Here is a 23,926-nt window from a genome sequence, read left to right on the forward strand (position 1 = left end):
AAGCACCCTAGGTGGTTTAGTTACTTGCATGCCAGAGAATCAGAGATGAATCCGGGAAAATTTGAGGTCCTGACACATCAGGAAAGATCCTGGGGGTGCAGAGATCTGTGGAACGTGGGATATCATTTGTAAAGTGAGGGACGAGTAGGTGTCCTTCCACCATATACCACAAAGACAGAAAGGCAATGTGTGGTGTCCCTTCTGGATTTGGGGACTAAATCCAGGTATCACATTTGGTCATGGGGTTTTACTTCTCTGTTTGCTTTGCTTTGTTTGTGGCACTGGGGATTGAACCCAGGGGTGTTCTTCCACTGAGATATATCCCCAGCCCATCTTATTTTTAACTTTGAGACCAGTCTCGCTGAGGCTGGTCTTGAATTTGTGATCTTCCTGCCTCAGCCTCTTGAGTTGCTGGGATTACAGGTGGGCACCACCAGGCCTGGCTGGTCATACTGTTTTGACTCATTTACTGGGAAACATGTAAATCTGACAGTGTTAGGTTTAGATCTTTAAAAAGTCTCTGCAAAAGTCCAAGCTGTGATGCCAGCTGCTCTATCACTTGGAGGTTAGAAGGTACCTGATTAAGATGTCAGCCAAAGACATCATGTAGTTCCTTCAGCAAGCCTGCACAGAAACATCACACTGGGACGGTGGAGCTTGGGCCACACTACCCTCTGCCAACAACTGTTCTATATTCCACAAAAGCAGCTTCTGGTGCTGGAGTTGTGGCTCAGCAGTAGAGCGCTTGCCTAGCATGTGTGAGACACTGGGTTCAGTTCTCAGCACAGCATGTAAGTAAATAAATTAATTAAATAAAGGTCTATCAACAACTATATATATATATATATATATATATATATTTTTTTTTTTTTTTTTTTTAAAGCAGCTGAGCAGCCCTTCCTCAGTGGCTTATCTCACCAAGGACCCTAGAAACAACTAGATGGCCCTACATATCCTCCTGTGACCCCAAGAAGCAATTTATAAGCCTCTTCTCAGAAGCTCAACCCACTAAGGCTGTGGGAATTGGACGCTTGGCCCCATCCACCACACTCAGCCCTGGGGAGCAGCTGGGCAGGCCTTCTGAGCAGGTCGGTCCCTGGAGCCTTGGCAGAGCCATCTGTGCAGCCCTCGGACATGGACAGGAAACCCCCCCGATTTCAGGTATACTATGCTGTACCCACCTGGGCCCAGGGCACTAAGCCTGCTCTCCATGATCCAGGAAACAGATGGATGCCCCACACCTACAGCCAGGTGCACCATACCCAGAGATGCCAGCAAACCTGTCCCGGCTGGGGGAGCTGCATCCCACAACTCCTGCAGCCTAGGTCACAGAGACACTCACACACATTGCCTGTCAACATGGATTACAGCTGAAGAAGCTGCACACACACTACACTCAAGTGCCCAAAGATCAAAGACAAAGCAGCATCTACAATCAACACCCTAGGAAACATTGTCAGCAAAGAGTCCTTACTAAAAAAGCCACCCTACAAAACTGCAGAGGCAACGGATCCACCCAACACACAAATACAAATGTGGGGACAAGAAATCTGAAAAACAAGATAAGGTGATTGACTCTAAAAGGAACACAAGAGCTATCGAGCAACTGACCACAAAGAAAACGAATTTGATGAACTGCCCAACAGATAATTCAAATGAATGAATTTTACGGAAATTCAACGATCTATAAGAGAACACAGAATTCAACAAAATTAGGAAGAGAATTCATGATAATGAGTGAGAAATTCAGCAGAGAGAGAGATGGGGATTATAAAAAAGAACCCATCAGAAGTCTTGGAGCTACAGAACGCAACAAATGAAATTTAAAAATACAGTTAAGAGCCTCAACAGCAAAATGGATCAGGCAGAAGAAAATATTTCTGAGCTTGGAGATAGGTCTTTTAAAATAATCCAATTAGATAAAAAAAAATAAAAAGAATGAAGGTCTTCAAGGCTTAGAGGACAATGTTAAATGAGTAAACATTTACATTATGCTTTTTTCAGGAGAAGAGAATGGGGAAAAATCATAGAAACGCATTTAATTAAATAATTATTGGAAACTTTCCAAGTCTTGAGAAAGTAACAAACAAGTCACTTTTCAGGTCCAGGAAACTACAGACATGTACTGCCTCACCTGGCTCTAAGAGGGAAATTTATACCAATTAGTGCTGCATCAGAAAAATAGAAAGATTTTGCCAGTCATGATGGCACATACCTGTAAGCCCAGTGACCCAGGAGACTGAGGCAGGAGGATTGCAAGTTGAAGGCCAGCCTCAGCAAATTAGTGAGTCCTAAGCTACTTAGTAAGACTCTTGTCTCAAAATAAAAAATAAAAAATGGCTGGGGATGAGGCTCAGTGGCTAAGCAATCCTGGGTTCAATCCCAGTATCAAAGAGACAGAGGGAGAGAGAGAATAACCTGAACAGACATTTCTCAAAATACGATATGCAAAAACTAAAATAAAATAATTAGGGCTGAGATTGTGGCTCAGTGGTAGAGCACTTGCCTAGCACGTGCAGGGCCCTGGATTCAATCCTCAGCACCACATAAAAATAAATAAGCAAAATAAAGTTATTAAAAAATAAAATAAATAGGATTTGCAAATAATCAATAAGCATATGAGGAAAATGCTCATATCACTAATCCTCAGGGAAATGCAAGTCAAAACTGCAATGAGATACCATCTCATCCTTGTTAGAATGGCTAGCATAAAAGAGAAAGCAGGGCTGGGCTGGGGCCCAGTGGTAGAGCACTTGCCTGGCACCTGTGAATGAGGCACTGAGTTCGATTCTTTTTTTTTTTAAAGAGAGAGAGAGAGAATTTTAATATTTATTTTTTTAGTTATCGGCGGATACAACATCTTTGTTTTGTATGTGGTGCTGAGGATCGAACCCGGGCCGCACGCATGCCAGGCAAGCACGCTACCGCTTGAGCCACATCCCCAGCCCATGAGTTCGATTCTTAGCACCACATAAAAATAAAGTTTCATCTATAACTAATATATATATGTGTATATATATATATATATATATATATATATATATATATATATATATATAACAAGAGAGAGAAAACAAATAAATGCTGGTGTGTCAGTTAGCTTTTTGTCACTGTGACAAAACATCTGAGGAAAACAACTTAAAGGAGGAAAGAGTTACTTTGGTTCACGGTTTCAGAGGTTTCAGATCTATTGCTCTATTGCTACGGGCCTGTGGTGAGACAAAGCAACATGGCAGAGGGTGGAGAGGGTGTGCTGGAGCAGAGCTGTTCACCTCATAGCAATCAGAAAGTAGGCAGAGATAGGAAGGTCCAGGGACATACCTTTCCAGGAGTGCTTAACCACTGAGCCATACCCCTAGGCATACTTTTCCAGGGCATGCCACAGTGACCTTCTTCCTCTGAAGGGCCCACATCCTGCAATAGTGCCATCAGATGAACCATTGATGAATTTAGCTGTTGCTGAGGTCGCAGCCCCTGATCTAGTCATTTTCTATTTCTGAACACTGCTCACTGGGGACCAAGCCACATGAGCCTTTGGGAGACAACCCAAATCCAAACCACAGCGGCTGGTGAGGATGCAGAGGAATGGGAACTGTCACCCATTGTTGGTGGGAATGTAAAGTAGAATGTAAAGTAGTACAGCCATTATGAGAAAGGGTATAAAATTTACTAAAAAAAAAAAAAATAGATATAGAACTACCATAGGATCCAGCAATCCCGCTACTGAGTGTACATCCAAAGGAACTAAAATCAGTATGCCAAAGAGATGTCTGTCAGCTGGAGGTGGAGCTATTGGTGGAGCTCTTGCCTAACATGCATGAGGCCCTGGGTTTGATCCCAAGTAGAGAGAGAGAGAGAGAGAGAGAGAGACAGAGAGAGACAGAGAGAGACACAGAGACAGAGACACAGAGAGACAGACATCTGTTATCACATTTATTATAGCACTGTTCACAATAGCCAAGATACAGAATCAACCTAGTTGTCCATCAACAGATAAATGAGTAAAAAAAAAAAAAAAAACCACACACACACACATACACAGCAGAGTATCATTCAGCCATAAAAATAATGAAATTCTGTCATTGTAGCAACATGGATGGAACTGGAGGACATGTTAAGTGAAGTAAGTCAGGAATAGAAAGATAAATACCATGTTCTCAGTTATATGTGGAAGCTAAAAAGTTGATCTTAAAGTAGTAGAGAATAGAAGAGTGGTTACCAGATCTTGGAGGGAGAGAGGGTGGAGATAGCCTGGTTGACAGGGAAATGGGTGCAGTTGGATGGGAGATATAATTAATAGCTATTAATCAATGCTATTACAATAACTTCTAATGTTCTACGTTATGGCAGGGTAACTATGGTTGATGACAGCTAATTGAATATTTCAAAATAGCTAATAGAGAAAATTTTGAATGTTTTTAATGCAATGAAATGATATGTGTCAGCCAGGCATGGTGGTGCACACCTGTAATCTCAGCGACTTGGGAAGCTGAGGCAGGAAGGTTACAAATTCAGAGCCAGCCTTAACAACTTAATAAGGCCTTATGCAACTCGGCGAAGTCGTCTCTCAAAAAAATAAAAAAGGGCTGGGGGTGTGGCTCAGTGGTTAAGCACTCCTGGATTCAATATCTGGCACAAAAAATAAAGAAAAGAAAGAAAGAGGGAGGGAGGAAGGGAAGGAGGGAGAAAAGAAGAGAAAGAAAGAAAAGAAAAGAAATGATATAATGATTTGTGTCTGAGATGATAGATATGCAGATTACCTTAATCTGACATTAAACATTGTATACATGTACTGAAATGTCAGTCTGTACCCTAAACATGTACAAAAATTGTGTCCATTTTTTAAAAAAGCAGCTTATGCTTCCTTTTCACACCTCATATTTTAAAATCACCACATTGAACAGTTAGATCCTTTGGTTAAATACAAATGCTGATAAGATGCAAAAAAAAAAAAAAGAAAAGAGAGGCATGGTAGATGACTAAATAAGAAACCTGTGGGCGGGCTGGGGGTGTGGCTCAGGGGTAGAGCACTTGCCTAGCACGTGTGAGGCACTGGGTTTGATCCTCAGCACCACATTAAAACTTAAATAAATAAAGTTTTAAAAAAAGAAACTTTCAAAAATGATCAAATCATCACAATAAAATTCATTTGTAATGTACAATCCATGTTTTATTGTGTTGCCACCAATGTGAAAGTGGTAGGGAGGCAGCTGAGTCACAGATAGAAAAATCACTGCTTTAGAAGGAAATCTTCTGCTGATTTTCTCTCACACCAGTAGAGTCAGCTTGCTTCCATAAGTCAGTCCTTGTCACATTAGGGAAGGTGGGGAGGTCGCTCAGGAGGGCCAAGGTATTTTCCTCTCCAGGAAGCACGTGTTCACAGATTGCCACCAGATGTCATGACCCCATGAAAAATCAAAAAAGGACTCAACTGAATGAAACAGTCCTGCTGTTTCCTGCTGTAGGGGCTGAACCATCTCCAGCAAATGGTTTCTGAGGCTGCTCCATAGCTGTCCATCATCAAAAATGTTGCATCCCATGATTGTTGGAGTATTTTTTTCCCCCCTGAGCATGATACAAAACCCTCAACCTAGAAACATCTCAGGGAATACTGTGGTCCTCAGATGCTCAGTTGAAGTCCTGTCCTAGAATGTTGATCCTGCCTTCTTGATGGACCTGCTCTCAATCCCACAGGAAGAAAAAGAGAGGTTCACCTGCCCAGTGGTCCAAACCCGAGACCCAGAAGTTGCTCATGTTGTTTCTGCTCTCTCCTGTTAGCCACAGCTGTTTACGGCACACACTCCGGGCTGGGGAGTAGTTCATGGTAGAGCACTTGCCCAGCATGCACAAGACCCTGGGTTCCATCCCAACGCCATAAAACACACACGTGTGTGTGGCACATGCACACACTCAAGGTGAAAGACTGTGCCCAAGAAGAAGAGGAGAAGAGATTCATGGTCAGTGGGCATTCCTGCCACAAACTTTCCTGTCTGCTGCTCATACCAGGCAGGGAGCCCCTTGAAGAGATAAGAGTATCTCTCCATCATGGGGAATCCAGTACCTGTGCCCACTGTGGACTTGGCTGTGACCAAACACTCAGGAAGCAAACATAGTCAAGAGAGAGACCTGGAAACTTCCAGGAGAGCTGTGCTGGGTACAAGGGAATTCAGCGCATAGGGCAAGCTGTGCAGTAGATTTCAGGAGGAAGACAGAACAGCATGATGGTGATGGGAGGAGCCTCTAGATTTGGACAGCACTGATTTTAAACTTTTTACTAACAAAGAAACTAACTGATACTTTCCGAGCCACTGCACCTATCTCTGTAAAAAAGAATGACTAAATTCACCAGGAGGGGTAATTGTGAGTCATAAATTAAATGTGAAGTAGGTCCTCGACAAATAATGGCTGATAGTTTTATTTTGCTAATAGCCCCAAAGAGGTATTTCCATCAATATCAGTGACTAAGGACAGAATATAATTGTTGCAATACGCAGAATCAGGGTCATTCTGCGTGGATTGGGCTGGCAATGAAAAAGCCACACAGACACAGAAAATACCTTTTTCACGGTTCAGGATGGCTTTGCAGAATCAAGAATCAAGAATCAAGCTCCCACACTGGAGGGCACGGAGAAGCAAGGGAGGCAGGCAAGAGAGAGAGCACACCTGAAACTCCCCTATTTATTGGGGAGAACCCATTCATAGAATATTCCACCCAAATAAGGCAAGGGATTAGTTTTGGAGGGTGGAGTGTTGCTTGGTGATGCCTTATGGTCAGCAGATTGACTGACATCTTGGAAAGCCACACCCATCTCAGGTGCTGTGTGGGATCCAAGGCAAAGCAGGCAAAAAGGCACACCTAAGGTGCACAGCCCAACCAGGCAGCAATGTCAGTCCAGTTCCCTCACAGGCTCAAATGCGCATAGCTCACACACACAGCCCATGGCTGGCTCGTGACATATAATACCAACTGTTATGGTTTAGCTATGAGGTATCCCCAAAAGCTCATGGGTGAGACAATGCCAGAAAGTTTAGAGGTAAAATGATTGGTTACCAGAGCCTTGACCTAATGAGTGGATTAATCCACTGATATGGATTAACTTTATGATAACTGTAGGCAGGAAGTGTGTGGCTGTAACAGGCAGGTCATCAGGGGTAGGACTTTGGAGGTTATATTTTATCCCTGGTGAGCAGAACTCTCCTTGCTTCCTGATTGCTAAATTCTGAGCTGCTTTCCTCTGCCACACCCTCTGCCATCATATTCTGCCTCACCTCAGGCACAGAGCAATGGATTTAGCGATGAATGGACTGAGACCTGTGTGAGGGGAGCCCCAAAATAAACTTTTCTGCCTCTAACTATTCTTGTCAGGTCTTTTGGTCACAGTCATAAAAAAGATAACTAAAATAGCAACTAACATTCATTATACTGTTAGTATAAGGGTTTTTAAAAATTAATTAATTAATTAATTTGGTTTAATTTGTTATACTAGTATAAGGTTTACATAACTTTTTTTTGATCCTGTAAGTAGGTGTTATTATTCCCATTTTACAGAGGAAGAAGTTGAGGCATAAGAAAATTAAGCAATAGGCCCAATGTTCCACACCTATTTATAGGGGAGCCAACTGATCTATAAGTGGGATGAGAACTACACAACCTGGCCTCATGAAGTTCTTCATGGCAACAGTTGGTCTAAAATGAGTGATAGAAAAATGGTGTTGCCTGGACTTTTTTGGTGCTACTGGCCAGCTAGATCACCTTGGATCTGTTTCCTTATTTTACATTGAAGGTGCTAGACATAATAATTCTTGATTCTGAAGAATAGTTCAGGAAGAGGCTTTTGCAAATGGGGTCCAAACCTGCTAATGACATCATAGAGAGGAGAGTTCCAAGAGAAGAGTCAGGCCTTCCTAGAAGCCCAGTGCCACAGTTGGCATTAAGCTCAGCTTAGGAGAGAAGAGAAATCCGGGGAGGGAACTGTTGGTTCCAACTCTTTAGCTCTCTTCATTCTACCATTCCCAGCACAGTTATGGATCAATCTTCAGTGACTGAAAGGATTCAAAATGACTTGGATACATTATCTCACCCCCACTCATCATCCCCATACCACCGGCCAGGCCCTAGTGGAGCCCACCATCATGAGACCCATCACCACAGGGGGCCCCACCATCACAGTGGGCTCCGTCATCATGGTGGACCTCACTACCAAGACCCTGAAAATCCCTACTCCTATCCTTTCCACCACCGTGACAAGGCCCACTATCGTGGCAGGGCTCACCACTATCCATCCCCTGGTGAGGGTCTCCCCCATGGCACTGTCCATTCTCAACATTATTCTGGTGAGAACCACTTTAATGATGAGCATCACTATGGTAGTAGGATGCATCGTGGTGGTGGGTCCCACAATTCTGGAATCCACCACCACGGTGGAACCCACCACCATGGGGAGTCCCGCCAGCATACTGATTCCTTCCACCGTGGCGGGCCCCACCACCATAGCAAGCATCACCATTCTGGTGGGCACCACTATCATGTTGGGGCCCACCATCCTGGTGAAGATCAAATTCATAACTACTATGGTGAGACCCATCACCTTGGAGAAAATTTATCCCAGTACTCCTCTGCTGCGTTTTACCACCAAGGTGAGCCTCCCCATCATCCCCAAGGCGAGCCTCCCCACCATCCCCATGGCGAGCCTTCCCACCATCCCCATGGTGGGCCCTACCAACATGGTGAAGACTACCACCATGATGAGGCCCATCTACCTGAACCCCACCACTACAGCAGGCCCCACTATCCTGATTCCCACCACCACCGAAGACATACTCCTCATGGAGAGAGCTCCTCTTACCGTTCCTCTGAGGGGTCCAACTTCCGTGGTGTGCATCATCGTGGTGGTCACCACCGCAGGGAACACTCTGGTGAGCACCATCCCGGGGAGAACAAGTTGAGCGGACCACCAACCACAGAGCCACGCAAGTCCCGCAGCTTGCTGGGCAGCTCCCCCTCTTATATGGCATCCCACTCACCTGGCATAACTCACACCAGAAGCTGGGGGCACAGCGTGACTCAGTCCCATGTCACATTTTACTCATCCCCCTCTCGGAGGTCCAGCAAGATTCACCCCCGCAGCTCCAAAGACACAGAGAGCTGGAGTGAAGATGAGCACTTTCAGAAGCGCAAACGTGAGTCTCTTCTGGTCCTCCCCACCCCAGACCCCACCGCCCAGCCCAGATTCAGCTGGGTCTGACCTTGCACACATCAGGAAGCTTGCCATTCACCTGCATCCATTTGTGCCCGCTAGTTCCCCTTCTCACTGTTCACCATCCGCTCTTTCATTCCCTGCGTTGTGCACCTCTGCAGGCCACGAGGTGTTTCTTCACTTGGTCACTGCTTTGCTCACATATTTACTTCTCAAATGTTGAACCTCTTATTGACTGTGCTTAGGTCCTGGGAGAATAAGGAAGGATCCAGCATGGCTCCTGTTCTCAAGGGGGATCTAAGACTGAGGGGGTCACTGAGTCCATCAGAGGCTATCCAGTACTAGGAGCCTGTTGTCTTCCATATCAGAACATGTACCTCGGTGGCTTCTGTGTGGCTACTTTCCCCCTACTAACTATGAGCCGCTGGGAACTAGTGCCTGCATGAGGGCCCTGTTGGAGGGTAGGGAGGGACCTTATCTGGTAACTCACAAACTCCCAGATTTGGTTCCTAGTAGTTCAATAAATATGGCGATAGTCTTACAACAAACAAGCGAAGAGAGATGAGTAACTTACTGGATGGGGGCAAGATAGGCATCCAGGAGGAAGGGAAGTTCAAGGATCTCAAAGGGAGAGGGAGGCTCAGCAAGAGGATGAGGTGAGGAGAGTGAGGGTTTCCATGCATAAGCTTCCATGTGGGCAAATAAAGACGTGGAGATTTAGTGTCAGGAACCCTCAAAATCCACTCAAGCCACTCCAAATCCCAAACGGGCTGGCCCCTGGTGTGACAGAAGTCAGGACTTTGGTCAAGATCAGCACAGGACTAGCCTACAGTGCTATCGGTGAATGGCAGCAGGCCAACAGGCAGGGTTGATAATGACCCCCAACCAGTCTGGGAGGGGGCATGAGATCCCCACACCCCCTACAGAGATGTAACTTTCTGGCTTCCTTACAGTGGGCCGATCCCCGCGGGCCCACAAGAAGATGCACACTATGGACCTCTTCCAGTGGTTGTGGGATAAATTAAGCCACCTCGTTTGGGGCTTCCGGAGACTGATCTGGAGGCTGACCCAGTCCCTGGCCTTTGAAACCTTCATCTTCCTCGTCGTCTGCCTCAACACCGTCATGCTTGTAGCCCAGACCTTTGCTGAGGTCGAGATCCGGGGTGGTAAGAACCACGGGGCCCTGTTCCTGTGGAGGAGGTCACCAGGTAGCCACAAGGTGGCGCATCTGCTCTAAATGGGCCTCATCCAGGGCCAGGAAATTTATATAATTTAGTACACTTGATCCTCTATCCTTTGAATTCAGTGACACTGGGGTGTTAGAGACAGGCTAAGAAAGATACTGCAGAGGTCAGCTGGAAACCCACTGAACAGGAGGCTGTGCTGTTCACAGATGTAGCCACCAGGTGGCACATCTGCTCTAAATATGCTGCTGTGGGTGGGCAGGGTGTGGGGAGCCCTGGGAGCAGGAAGTTAAAAGCAGCCTGTGGGAAGCCTGGGGAGGCTGGCCCCTAAAATTACCTGGAGCAGTGAGAAGGAAAGGACCCGCCACATGGTCATTGTCCATCTCTATTCTAATGCATTTAATGCCCACGACAATTCTGTCCAGCAGACTGTTATTATCCCCACTTTGCCCACAAAATGAAGGTACAGTGTGGTTAAGTCGCACAGCCATTTAGGGCAGACCCAGGGAGAGCATGGGTATTTGGGCTTGCATGAGGCCGCTGTGGACAGAGGGAGAAGGAGGAGGCTGGGAGGCTGGGGACAGTCCTGATGACCCCCTGGTGTCCCTACAGAGTGGTACTTCCTAGTCTTGGACTGCATTTTCCTCTGCATCTACGTCATGGAAGCCCTGCTCAAGATCATTGCTCTGGGCCTGGCATACTTTTTCGACTTCTGGAACAATCTGGGTGGGTGGAAAGGGGCTGCGGCCGGTGGCAAGGCAGCACTGAACTGCCTGGGGGAGGCTAAGGAGGAAGGAGGAGCAGTGAGGTGTCGGCACAGGGAGGCCACTGCCACTCAGACACCGTCTACCCTCAGACTTCTTCATCATGCTCATGGCCGTGCTGGACTTCGTGCTCATGCAGGTCAACTCCCTCTCCTTCTCCTTCTACAACCACAGCCTCTTCCGGATCCTCAAGGTCTTCAAGAGCATGCGGGCCCTGAGGGCCATTCGAGTACTGCGGAGGCTCAGGTCTGATTGTAGGGACTCTGAAGGAAGAGGGGACACAGGCCTGGGTTCCCAAGGAATCCACTGTGGGGCTGAGGATGTGGCTCAGAGGCAGAGTGTTGCCTGGCATGCACCAAACCCAGGGTTGAATTTCCAGTCCTACAAAAACAACATCAGAAAACAAACCAAGGAATCCACTGTGACCTGCTCAAATGATGGGGCAAGGGCAGCCGCAGACCCCAGCCTGCTTCCAATAAGCCTCCTCCGGGAGCCATCCCTGGGAGCCACCTCTTCATTTCCAGGGAAGCAACAGGATTCCCCCAAGTCACCAGCAAATCAGGGACCCTGTGCTTTCAGTACCAGCTCTGGCTACTGCCACTGACCTCCTCCCACCCCCACTGATTCACCTCCCTCTCCATCTCTGCCCACAGCATCCTGAACAGCCTCCAGGAAGTGACAGGAACCCTGGGCCACTCCTTGCCATCTATCGCAGCCATCCTTACACTCATGTTTACCTGCCTCTGTATCCTGTGCCCTGCGGCTGGGGCAGTGCATGGAGGGGACAGGGTGGCAGGAGTGAAAGCAGGAGGAAGGGCACAGGGGCAGGAAATAGGAGCTTGGTTTGGTCCTAAACAACCAGTCCTCTTCTCTGTGGTCCTGCGGGCACTATTCCGCAAATCGGACCCCATGCGCTTCCAGAACATCTTCACCACCATCTTCACCCTCTTCACTCTGCTCACCCTGGATGACTGGTCCCTCATCTACATGGACAGCAGGGCCCGGGGTAGGCAGAGGGCAGGAGATGGGCACACAGACCTTGAGGGCTCAGCTACCCCACCTGTGATTCGGGGCTTCTGAAGCCTGGGGTAGGGGTACAGCAAGGGTGGGAGGAGACTGCTCAATTGACACTCCTGTCTCCCCCTCCCGCAGGCGCCTGGTATATCATCCCCATTCTCATGATTTACATCATCATCCAATACTTCATCTTCCTCAAGTGAGGACCCTGCTCTGCTGCCCAGCCTCACTCCCAAGCTCTCCCAGGAGTCCCCACCCCAGCCCCTCACCCTGGTCATGCCTCTCTTCTGGTGTCCCCCTTGAAAGCACCTCGCTGTCCCCCTCCTCAGCCTGGTGATCGCTGTCCTGGTGGATAACTTCCAGATGGCACTGCTCAGAGGCCTGGAGAAAGTAAAACAGGAGGTGCCACACGGGGCAGATGTCCTGGGAAACATGAGGGGGGGCCAGGGTGCTCCAGGGATGGGGGCAGGGGACTCCAGCAGGACTGAGACCTCTTCTCTTCAGAAGGCCGCCCAAATCCATGAGAATCTGCTGGAAGACTCACTGACGGAGCTCAGGCAAACAGGTACTGCCTAGCTGCCCAGACCCTGTGCCACCCCGGGGGCATAGGCAGTCTCTGTCCACCCTACCTCCTTCCACAGCTGGACACAGAATTACCCCCAATTTTACAGTTTTAGAACCTAATGACATGGAAGGACTTTTGGAGTTTGGTACCTTGATTCAAAGGCCTCTAGGACAATCTTCTAAAGCGAATTGCCTCTATTGTCCATTCTAGAAAGACCCACTTGGAAAACAAATAATAAGCCAAAGTCTGATTCACCAAACTCCCATTCCTATTAATAACTTAGGAAGTTCATGAAAGTCACTCTTCCATGATGGTTTCAACTGCCTTTGTGGATTTCATTAAGGTTGTATATACTTGTCTGGAGTCTCTTGACCCAGATTGAGAGCCTACGAAAATAAGTTTGCCTGTGTGTTCATTTTTCACACCTCACTTCCTGGATGTATTGATTTTGAGCCTGATGGTTTTCTTCCTGCTGAAAGATCCTCAGAACTTGATGATGATGATGATGATGATGATGATGATGATTTCTCTTTTTGTATCGGAGATTGAACCAGGGGTGCTTTACCAACTGAGCCACATCCCCAGCCATTTTTTTGTATTTTATTTTGAGACACGGTCTCACTAAGTTCCTTAGGGCTTTGCTAAGTTGCTGAGACTGGCCTCAAACTTGTGATCCTCCCCAGAACTTTGAAATCTGAGCTCTAGAATCCCACTCTTAGGATCATTCACAGGGCCACCTCGAGTGGTTTAATTAAAAAGAAGGAAAGAGAGAGAGAGAGAAGAGAAGAATAGAAGAGAAATTTATTGGCTCCAATGACTTAGCAAGTTGAGGGTGCATGGGCTTTCGAGAATGGTTTGATCCAGCCAGGTGCAGTGGTGCACGCCTGTAATCCCAGCTACTTCAGAGATTGAGGCAGGAGGGTCACAAGTTCAAGGCCACTTCAGCAATCTAGTGAGGCCCTAAGCAATTTAATGAGATCCTGTCTCAAAATAAAAAAGGGTTGGGGATGTGGCTCCATGGCAAAGTCCTGGGTCAAATTCCCAGTACCAAAAAAAAAAAAAAAAAAAGAAAGAAAGAAAAAAAAGAATGTCTTGATCCAGGGCACAAATGATGATCAGAATCTGGTCTTTTATATTTGCTCTATGGGCATCTGTGTGGGTTTGTTTTTAGAGTGAGTTTTCCCTTGGATAGCAAAAGGGTCACCAACAAGTATAGTGCCAAGTCCTTACAGTTTAGCTAACCATACCTCTACCAGCAGAAAAGTGATGGTCTTCTGCAAATTCCAACAAAATCCCAGAAATGAGCATGCTTAGTTCCAGTAGAATCATTGCCTAGTTTTGAACCAATCACGTAGCCTGTAACTGGCCGGGCTGCCCTCACGTGTCCTTGGAACTGTGGAAAGAGCTAACCTCCAGCAAGACAACATGGAACTAAGGGGTGGCTCCACAAGAAAAGTGGGGTTTAGCTCAGTGGTAGAGCACTTGCCCAGCACGCGAGAGGCCCTGAGTTCCAAACCCAGCACCACAAACACACGTAAGAGGGAATGGAGCGGGATGGGGACATGCTTTGTGCCTGGAGAAGCAAACTCTTTGGGCATCAGGGATGGAAACACCTTCGGCCCTCTCTGTGAACCTCCATGACGCTGGCGTTCCTCCTCCCTGCAGATCCGGGCATCTTCCTACTCACCCACCCCACCCCGCCCCACTTTCTCTTTTTCCAGAGCCTGAGGAGACAGTGAGCGAGACCACCCTGTGGAATCAGTTCATCGACCGAAAGTTTGGGGCCATGACTGACAAGTGAGAAGATGAGAAGGGAGGGTGGCCTCAGGTCAAGTGAGGCAGTCTTGGGGCTGGCAGTAGGACTGGAGGGAAAGGGACATTGCCACCTCTGTGCAAGGGAGTGGAATGGGGTTGGGATGTGGAAACCAGGAGTGGCCCCTGGCTGCCTGCACCATGGGACCTTCCTGTAGCAGGGATTCTGCTCCTCTCTTTCCTGAGACCCCTCTGTCTGAAAGCCAGGTGCTGCCCTCCCCCGTCCAGCCTCTGGGCTCCTCTCATCCAAGAGAAAATCCAAGCTTCATGGCCTGCATCCAGGGCCCTGTCTGACTAGTCCTCTGCTAACCTCATATCATTGCAGCCACCAACCCCCAACTGGCACAACCTTGTTTGCCCACACTCTTTCCCAAGCATGGCACATACTTCTCTACCCATAGGCCTTTGCCTGCATTGTTCTCTGCCTGGAATGTTCTCTGGATGCTGGTGTCAGGCTCAGTTGACCAGGAGTTGGGAGAGTTCAGTTCCAATCCTGGCTCCAGTTGTCTCCTGGGGCGCTCTCCTGTTCATCCTTCATGTTCTAGCACCTGACCACTCTGGTCTGGGCTCTCAGCACGCGGAGACACTTTCCTTGGGGATATCATCCCCATAGGGCCCCTCCCCCAAGAGTGGTTCTTGGTGTAACCTTGGCTTTTCCCCCCTCCTCTGTTCCCCCTTTGACGTTGCTTTGACACTTCTCAGATGCACCTCAACTAACTCACCCACCCGCTGCAGCAGCTTCCCCTGAAGCCTGCCCTGAGCCCCACAGTTATTGAGATTCAGAGCTCTCTCTGAATGTTCTTGAGATTCAGAGCTCCAGGAGCCCTGCTCCAACCTGGCATACTCCCAAATTTCTTCCAAACTCAGTTCAGTGACAGTCCCTCACCTCTAAGGACAGTCCCTCCTGAAGCCTTTCTAGACCCCCAGCACTGGGGGAGGTTCCCCTCCCTGTGCCCTCAGCACCCTGTGTTTACACTTAACCAGAGCAGGTCAGTGTTCTGGCTCTGGGGGCAAAGTCTGTTTCTTATTCATCTATGTCCTTGGAGCATCTTACAGTGTTGGCTGTATTTGATGGATAGATTGGTAAGATCCAGTGGAGTGATGAATGGGGTAGAAGGGCTGGTGGGTGAATGGGGGAAGGGGTGGGGGTTTAGGTGGATGGCTTCCCGCACAGTATGGTCACGGTGTAGGTGGATGGGTGATCTAGGGAGGACCAAGTGAGGGAAGGGTGGGGTAGATGAATGTGGGTGGGTGGTTAAGTGGGTCTATGGAGAGGCTTGGTTAGATGAGGGAGCATCAGATGGGTAGGTGAGCAATTTAATTCTGGAATTCTCCATGGTGCAGGCAGACATGGGGGCTGTTCTAGGTACTGAGAAAGAAACAAAATAGAAAAGGAGGTCTTGGGTGATTAAGTTTTGGGGGAAACTGGCAAAAAGAGCCATGTGGGAGCTCTGGGGGCCCAGAAAGAATACAGGCAGGCCAGCAGAGTCCAGCCTCCCCCACCTTGTCCCTTCAGGCAGCGGGAGCTCCAGTTCCAATTCCTGCAGCTGGTGGCTGGGGTGGAATATCAGCAGCAGAAGTTCCGTTCCCAGGCATCTGTCATTGATGAGATTGTTGACACAGCATTTGAGGTGAGCCAAACAGGACAGGAAATGGGGGACCTAGGGATCTTGCCAGAAGTGGCCCCAGAGTAGTTAGTAGTCACACAAGGCACTGGCTCCTTCATGCTCCCATCCCACAGGCTGGAGAGGAGGACTTCAAGAAGTGACCCTGGAGAGTGCCACCAGATACAGACCCAAGCCTCTGGCAAGCTGCCCACCTGGAGTTGGGTGTTGGGATAAGTCCCCAACTTTGCTACCGTGGTTGTCTGGGCCCTGCAGGAATTGGGCCCCAACAGAGTTTTTACACCCCAGACGATTTTGTGTCTTCTATGGCTGTGCAAAACACAGGGCAAGGGAACTTGTGTGGTGCCCCTGGGGGTGGGATGAAGGGTGGTGTTGGCTATCCTCTCAGCCCAGCAGCACATTGGCAACAGCCAGAAGAGTGATGCAGAAAGTGGTTTAGGCCCAGGAACTGGTGGTGCTGGTAAGGGACAGAGGGAGCAGTAGCCCACTTAGGGGAGGAAGGCCCATCTGGCCCATAGGTCAACATTATCGAGGCCTGGGGGGACCAGTGGGCTCCAGGAATGGGGCTCAGACCCCAGAAATTCAGGCCTAGCAGCACCATGAGCATCCAGTATAAGGACATCAACCTTGGGGATATCGGGTCTGAGGTCATTGTCATCCACCCTGCCCTCTGCCTGGGTTTAGACTACAGAGCCTCAGTAAGGAGGGTGGAGGAGGCTGCTCAAGTCCTTCTGGCCTCAGGGGAGGTGCGAGCAGTAGGTAAGTGGGATGGACCAGCTGCATTGGGAGATTCCCCTATTTATAGCCTGAGTCTGGACAGGCTGTGGCCATGGCTGGGCTAGCCTGTGCTAGATACTGCAGACCTAGCACTAAATCAAGTTCAAGCCAAGTCTGAACCTTGAGGGTCCCCACCCAGTATTGGGGTCTTCCACCATCTACAACCATCTCACCCTTAGTGGAGGCCAGTCCAGGGTGCAGCAGTTTTGATAACCACCTCTGCCTCTGGGCTGGACCAGACAGTGGTAGAGCCCCCGTGCCTTAGGACAGAAGCAGCTTCCCCTTCCTAGCCTAGCTGAGGACACAGGCTGGCCCAAGGTCCAGGAATGGACTGTGCAGAGGAAATGCCATCTAGGTTTGGGCAGAGATTCCAGGGATGGAGAAGCCACTAGGCAGTCATCCCTGGGATTTGCCTCACCCCAAGATCTCACGCATTCATTCATCAAGCATTTTCTGCCACCTACCCTGCATTGGTCCTGTGTTGGAGCCTCCTGCTTGGTGTCACATGGAGCACTTCCAAGCCAGCCACACACACACTAGCTGTCTGGGCTGTCATAGCCAGCAGGGTCCAGCAGGAGCAGGGCTAGAAGTTATTCCTCATGTCCCTGTCAAACCCTCAGCTACTCATGTCAGGTGGAACTCAGCATCTATTTTGTAACTCTCCATCTTCATCCTTGTGTAGTCCCCTGTGACTGAGCAGCAGGCAAGGAGCTGGCACTGAAGCTCATAACATCCCACCACTAGGTGGGGCCCAGGCAGGAACAGGTGGGGTATAGAGACATTTGGAAAGAAGGGCGTGTGGGCAGCAGAGAAGGAATGCCAGAGCTCTCTCCATGCCATCTCTGGGCTTGAACACTGCTGACAACCAGAACCCCCAAGGCACCAGCTTACTGCCCCCTGTCCTGGGTGTGGGTGCAAGTTGGTGCATCAAAGAGAGACTCCCAGGTGGGAATGCGGGGCTCTGGCTAGTGTCTGGGGTCTGCAAGCCCATCTCTAGGCTATCTTGGGGTGCTGCTTCTGTGTTTGCTTTGCTTCTGGGTTGCTAGGTTGTGTTGCTGGGTAGTTGGTTGCTAGGTGGGCGCTGGTGTTTTTTTCAGGGCATGTATATGGTGTCTGGGAACATCTGAGTGTGTCCTGTGGGTTTATGGGTGTGAATGTCTGTAGAGTTGAGGGTTGTAGGTGTGAGTGGGTGTGTCTGAGTATGCACTTCAGCCACAAATTCAACTATGCAAGAAATGTTGCAACCCTATTTTCTTTAAGTGACATTCAGTCAGAACTATTCCTCATGTGGGCAGCAGGTTTGCACTTGCTCCCTCTGGGGCTCCATGTCCAGTGCCTTGTCATGTTCCTGGCGACAAAAACACTCAGGATCACTCCAGGGGAACTGGGCTGCGCGAAATAACCACACAAGAGCAGAGATACCTTTTTCTTTGGGAGTCCTGTGACGGCTCCTCTGAACTTAAGAGTCCACAGAAAGAGAGCCAGCATGTTCTGACCCCTTTTATTGAGGAGAAGCCATTCAAATGAGGCCAGGGGTCAGGTTTCAGGGGGTTGAGTCTAACTTCATGATGTCTGCTGTCAGCAGGTTGACTGACATCTAGGAAGGCCACACCCAAAGGGCATTTCCATGGAACATTCTTTCCCAAACAGGGCAAGGGAGTAATATCACAAAGGAACAGGTGAGCGTAGCTCGACCCCTGAGGCTGCAGGAAGGCACGCCTATGCATGAAGACCCATTCTGCTACTTCAAGGATCAGGGCAGCTGTCTAGGGCCACTGTGAATGTGGCCAGATCACTATGAAAGTGACCAACAGAGCCTCTACCGATCATAGGAAGGAAAATGCTGGTCACTCAGCACGATGCCCCAAGTGCCTTCCAGGGGTCTTGCCAAGGGAACCTGGGGGGGTCCTACTAGTGAGAATGTAAGAGGCAATGTCCTGGCCTCATGGCTCTTGGCCAGCAGTGGCTGTGTAAGACAACTTTGGGCCACACACAGACATATGAGCATTAGTGGGCCGGAAGCTCAGTGTCTAGGACCCAATGGGCTGGGCACCCCACATGCATGCCTGAGCTTCTCCCAAGTGCTGAGAGGAGCAGGGCATGGGCTCCCCTTCTAAGTGCTCACAGACACTGTCCCCGGCTAGTCTTGGGATACAATCCCTCTTCTGTGACTTTGTCTCCTGTCTGTTACCTGAGGCTAGTGGGAGTCTGTGATTGGGGACCCCAGAATTTGTTTCCTCATGTCTGTGATGCTGGAAAGTTGGAGATCCCCAGATTCAAGGGCTGAGCCCTGAACTGTCAGTGCTGTCTGGGCTGGGATAGCACCCCCTGGAATACCATGGGTGGCTCGTCAGCTGGGGAATGTTTGGAGCCATCAGTAGCTGGGTGGAAAGTGGGGAGTGGAGCACACAGAAGAAACCAATGCAAGAAGCAGTGCCAGTGATTTATTGCAGAAGATGTGGCAATGGCTCTGAGGTGCCCTCCACCATGTGTCCCTTCATCCGCTCCCGCCTGGGGGCCGATTACACTTGCACACAGTTGTGTTTGAGAAGCTGAGAAGAGTTCTTCCAAGGGACTTCGAGGATCTCAAAGTCACAGCGCAGCTTCTGTAGAGAGCCAAGGCACAGGGAGGGGTGAGGCCAGCCCAGGGGTCAGCCTCCTCCCAGGAGCCAGCTCTCTGCCTGCCTTGTCACTCTGGGGCCACAGAGGGGCAATCACTGGCCCCAGCGACACATAGTCTGATGATGGGACTAGATCCCAGGTCTTTCCAGCAAATCCCCCACACCCAGGAAAGCTCCAGCCTCTCCTCTTGCACCTCACACTGGCCTGAAGCTGAGTCACCCAAAAGCAGGGCAGGTTCAGCTAAGTCTCTGCCCAGCCAGCCAGACCAGCTCAGATGGGACAAGCCCAGGGCCTCAGGTTCTGTGCAGGGTGCAGGCTTGGGGCAGTGCTGTTACCTCCTGCTGCACCCCTGTGGCCAGGGGGCAGGTGGTGAGGTCCACATGGTCTCCAGAGACCCTGGTCTTCCGGCACGCTGTGCTCTCCATCTCCACTGTCAGGTAGTACTTGATGCCAGCCACCAGCTGGGGAGGAGCCAGGTAGGTGAAGGGTGCCAGGGAAACAGGCCTGGATATACCCCTCCCTCCCTCCATTGTGCCCCACTGCCCCAAGCACATGCAGGGCTCTGAGCTGGGGACCCAGACCTGGAATGCGTGCGTAAGGGGCTCTGGTGGGTCCTGGTGCAGGGGGAAGGGGCAGAGGGAAGAGGCCGGGTCCCTTCAGGAGGCTGAGACCCACCTGGGCACACCTTCTCAAAGCTGAGGCCGTCACCAGGGAGAGGCTATTGTCCTGTCCCTTCTGCCTCCCCTTTGCCCCCATCTAGCAGGGACCAGGGGGATTCTAGTGAAGGGAACTCTGTATTTACAGGATTGGATCCTGAAACTTGGTTCATGGTGGATTTTTCATTTTGAGAAGCCAGGTATGGTGGCGCACGCCTATTATCCTAGTGGCTTGGGAGGCTGAGACAGGAGAACCATGCGTTCAAAATCAGCCTCAGCAAAAGCAAGGCACTAAGCAATTCAGTGAGACCCTGTCTCTAAATAAAATCCAAAAACAGGGCTGGGGATGTGGCTCAGTGGTTGAGTGTCCCTGAGTTCAACCCCCATTACCAAAAGAAAAGAAAAGAAAGCACTGTATAGTGGGCAGGGGTGCAGCTTGGTGCTTGAGCACTTACTTAACATGCCCAAAGCCCTGGGTTAGATCCCCAGTGTCACAAAAAATAAATGAACATTTAAGAAAGCATTGTGGGCTGGGGCTGTAGCTCAGTGATAGAGTACTTGCCTTGCATGTATTATGTGGGTTTGATCCTCAGCACCACATAAAAATAAAGATATTGCACGAACTACAACTAAAAAAAATTTTTTTTAAGTATCGTATGCAATATTGCTTTCTGCCTTGGCATCCCCTTTACTGGGCACCTAGGCAGTGACTAGCCCTGGCGGGGTTCCCTTGCCCAGCTCACCTGGCTCTGCGCCTTGATGACGTTCGTGTCGCGGAAGTAGTAGAGGCTATTGCTGCCCATGTTGTAGCTGGCCACAGCTGCCTGCGCCGCCCTCTGCACCTGCGGGTCGTTGGGAGCCAGGTCCTGGCGTTCTCCAGTCCTGCGGCCTCGCGGATCAGCACGGGCGTCAGGGGACAGCGCCAGGAGGCAGAGCGCGATCAGAGCCAGGCCCATCGCCAGCGGGAGGTGAGAACGTGCCATGGCTGCAGTGTCAGTGCCAAGCCGAAGCCTGTGCTGCTTTTACGGGCTCCCTGGCCCCGCCCGGCCCCGCCTGCCGCCAGTCGCCCCCGGATCCCGGATCCCTGCACGGTGCCTTCCCCACCCCCAGGTCCTGCAGGCTGGGCCGAGGGGTCAGAGAACCCCTGTGTGCCACGATGCTGCGTTGCCCAGCCCTCCAGCAAGGGAGAGCACAGCCACAAACCCCAGCACTAAGTGCCACTGTAGGAACAGTTCACAGAAAGTCTGTCCAGTCTGATCTACCAACAGCTATGTTTGAGCTCTTACTGTCCCACCATTTCTGGGCTGTGTGACCTTGGAGAGGTTACTTAACCTTTCACTGCTTCTGTTTCCTCTTCTGGAAAGTGAGTATTGTGAGGATTCAATGAACTGATACAAGTAAATTGGAAGAGGCCAGATGTTCTACAAACAGCAGGTAAGTAGGTGACATTACTGCCCTGAGCCAGTGTCATTTAACTCACAATCAGCACCAAGAGGGAATTATAGAGTTTCTACTTTGCAGAGGAGGAAATAACATGGAAGGGAGAATTGATTTGACTATAGACAGCAGTTGATCACCAGTAAATGGAGATGCTGGCTTTTGAGCCCGGGAGCTCTAAGAACTTAGCAGTCCTAAACCAGACTGAGTCCCAAGGGTGAGAACTGTCAGAAAAAGGGGCTGTCATACCTGTTGCCGTTTAACTGACTGGATAACTCTGGACAAATCACTCAACTTCCCAGAGCCTCAGCTGAAAAAAAGGGTAACAATATTTTTCTCCTGGGCTGGGGATGTGGCTCAAGTGGTAGCGCGCTTGCCTGGCATGCGTGCGGCCCGGGTTCAATCCTCAGCACCATATACAAACAAAGATGTTGTGTCTGCTGAAAACTAAAAAATAAATATTAAAAAAATTCTCTCTCTCTCTCTAAGAAAAAAATTTTTTTCTCCTAAGTTTGTTCTAACGCCAATGCCTGCAGACCGAGTCACCCCTAGGCACACTGGACAAGTGCTAGAAGTACCAGCAACATAGGGACCCCACAACTTTTTGAAAGACTCCAATAATAAATATATAAAAAATAGCATTGAAGCAATCAACACAGGAAAAGCCTGGACTTTGTTAGAATTCTTTGTGCTTTAGAGTCTGCATAATTTGGGCTTTAATATATGTTGGAGAGCCAGGACATTTGTCCTTGGGACATTGAAATCTTTTTGGAGTCTTACATGGGGCTCAGAGGAGGTGGCCACTTACAGTACCTGGCAAAAGATTGGTGCTTTGTTAGTGATAGCTATTATTGGTTTGGTTTGTGGTGCTGGGGATGGAACCCAGGGGTATTCTACCATTGATCTACATCCCAAGCCTTTTTCACTTTTTATTTTGAGACCACATTTTGCTAAATTGCAGAAGCTGGCTTTGAACTAAGATCACCCTGCCTCGGCCTTCTCCTGAATTGCTGGGATTACAGGTGTGTGCCATCACCCCGGCACTATTATTGTGGTGAGTATCATAAGCAGACATCCAGCATTCCCCCTTCCCCAATTCTAGAATCCTAGGGCCATGAGGAAGTGATTTCTCAGACCAGAGCATGGTCACTGCCAGTCCAGCTGCCAATCTGCTTCCCCACCCAGTCAGTCCAGCTATGAAAAACAAACTGCTACCTCCCTGGGATTCCAAGGAAAAGGTCACAAGTTTGTCACAGGCTCAGGTGTCTGTCTTAAAGAGACAGACTTCTGTTTGTTGGAGAGCTGGCCTAAGCTTGGCTTGATGAGGAGGCTTGGCCAGGTAGGGACCATGAGTTGAGAGGCATAGGACAGCTCACAGGGAGAGGTGGCAGGCTGCCACAGGGACCAGGCAACCTCCCTGGGAGGCCCCAGCTCTGCTCTTCCACATGGAGCTCAGTCATGGCCACACTTACTTCTCATAACTCCCTTGAAAAGTAAAGCACCATCTCTGATTCACCAAGAAACAGTGAGTCACCAGTCACTGTCACCTACCTTGTCCATCACTGCTTTGTGCTAATGTCAATGAGTCTTTGGTGCTACAATCTAGCAATTTCCAAGGACTTCTCGTCCACTGATTACTCCTCTCAAACCTTGAGGTAGTTGTATCCTCATCTGCAGAAGAGTTAATCAGAGCTAATCTGAAGTCACTTGGCTAGAAGTACTATCTGGAGAGAAAAAGAGGGAGGAGAGGGAAACTAACCATCACTGGACTCTTGCCACATGCTAGGCCTTGAGTCACATTTTCTTGTTCTCATAGTGGCTCTGCAGAGTAGTGATTATTACCTTTTTCTACAAGGAGGAAATGAGGGGTCAAAGAAGAAATGGTAGGACCTGGAGTAGCACCCACATGCCCGCAATGTCCTGTGCTGACCAGGCTGTTCTGCAGAGGGGTGCTTCCTGAAGGTGGTCTGTCTCATCCAGAAAGGAGCCTGTAGTCTGGGCTCCATCCTGTCTGGATCACTCTGGCTTCCAGAAAACGCCCTGGGCCAAGCATGAACTTGAGATTGGCCATCCCACTGGCCATGGGGCACAGGCTCCAGATTTGCTGTGGCTCAGGCCTTCCAACCCAGGTTGCCCACAGCACCCTTCTCTTTCTCATGGCCTGATGGGTCTTGATGACCAGGGAGGCCTCTCACAACCTCCTCACCTTGGGCCCACCCTGGCAGGCTCCTTGCTGTAGCCCACCCCATCCCTCTTCCTTGAGACTTCAG

The 23,926-nt window shown here is 49.5% G+C and overlaps 2 protein-coding genes across 2 annotated transcripts; one reads left to right on the forward strand and one right to left on the reverse strand.

The window, feature by feature from the left end:
- The first annotated feature begins 8,024 nt into the window (after positions 1-8,024).
- Catsper1 (cation channel sperm associated 1) lies at positions 8,025-16,345 on the forward strand. Its single transcript, XM_027944371.2, has 14 exons — positions 8,025-8,289; positions 8,375-8,916; positions 8,967-9,180; positions 10,151-10,363; positions 10,994-11,107; positions 11,238-11,391; positions 11,799-11,890; positions 12,008-12,151; positions 12,298-12,361; positions 12,492-12,564; positions 12,667-12,727; positions 14,449-14,524; positions 16,056-16,170; positions 16,281-16,345. The coding sequence occupies exons 1-14, from the start codon at positions 8,025-8,027 to the stop codon at positions 16,305-16,307; spliced, it is 2,154 nt and encodes a 717-aa protein (XP_027800172.2). The 3' UTR covers positions 16,308-16,345.
- A 3,020-nt stretch (positions 16,346-19,365) lies between these two features.
- On the reverse strand, positions 19,366-23,360 carry Cst6 (cystatin E/M). The gene is made up of 4 exons (XM_027944403.3): positions 21,906-23,360; positions 20,963-21,204; positions 19,899-20,024; positions 19,366-19,547 (listed from the first exon to the last, which is right to left on the reverse strand). The coding sequence occupies exons 2-4, from the start codon at positions 21,200-21,202 to the stop codon at positions 19,464-19,466; spliced, it is 450 nt and encodes a 149-aa protein (XP_027800204.1). The 5' UTR covers positions 21,203-21,204; positions 21,906-23,360; the 3' UTR covers positions 19,366-19,463.
- Between the last annotated feature and the right edge of the window lie 566 nt (positions 23,361-23,926).

Source organism: Marmota flaviventris, chromosome 9 (genome assembly GCF_047511675.1).
Source record: "Marmota flaviventris isolate mMarFla1 chromosome 9, mMarFla1.hap1, whole genome shotgun sequence".
NCBI lineage: Eukaryota > Metazoa > Chordata > Mammalia > Rodentia > Sciuridae > Marmota > Marmota flaviventris.

Coding starts and splice junctions, on each gene's coding strand:
- Catsper1 (XM_027944371.2), top strand. CDS start 8,025: ATGGATCAATCTTCAGTGACTGAAAGGATTCAAAATGACTTGGATACA. Junction 11,891..12,007: donor ACTCATGTTTACCTGCCTCT/GTATCCTGTGCC, acceptor CTAAACAACCAG/TCCTCTTCTCTGTGGTCCTG. Junction 12,362..12,491: donor CAATACTTCATCTTCCTCAA/GTGAGGACCCTG, acceptor CCCCCTCCTCAG/CCTGGTGATCGCTGTCCTGG.
- Cst6 (XM_027944403.3), bottom strand. CDS start 21,202: ATGGCACGTTCTCACCTCCCGCTGGCGATGGGCCTGGCTCTGATCGCG. Junction 20,025..20,962: donor TCATCAAGGCGCAGAGCCAG/GTGAGCTGGGCA, acceptor GCTCCTCCCCAG/CTGGTGGCTGGCATCAAGTA. Junction 19,548..19,898: donor CCACAGGGGTGCAGCAGGAG/GTAACAGCACTG, acceptor GGCTCTCTACAG/AAGCTGCGCTGTGACTTTGA.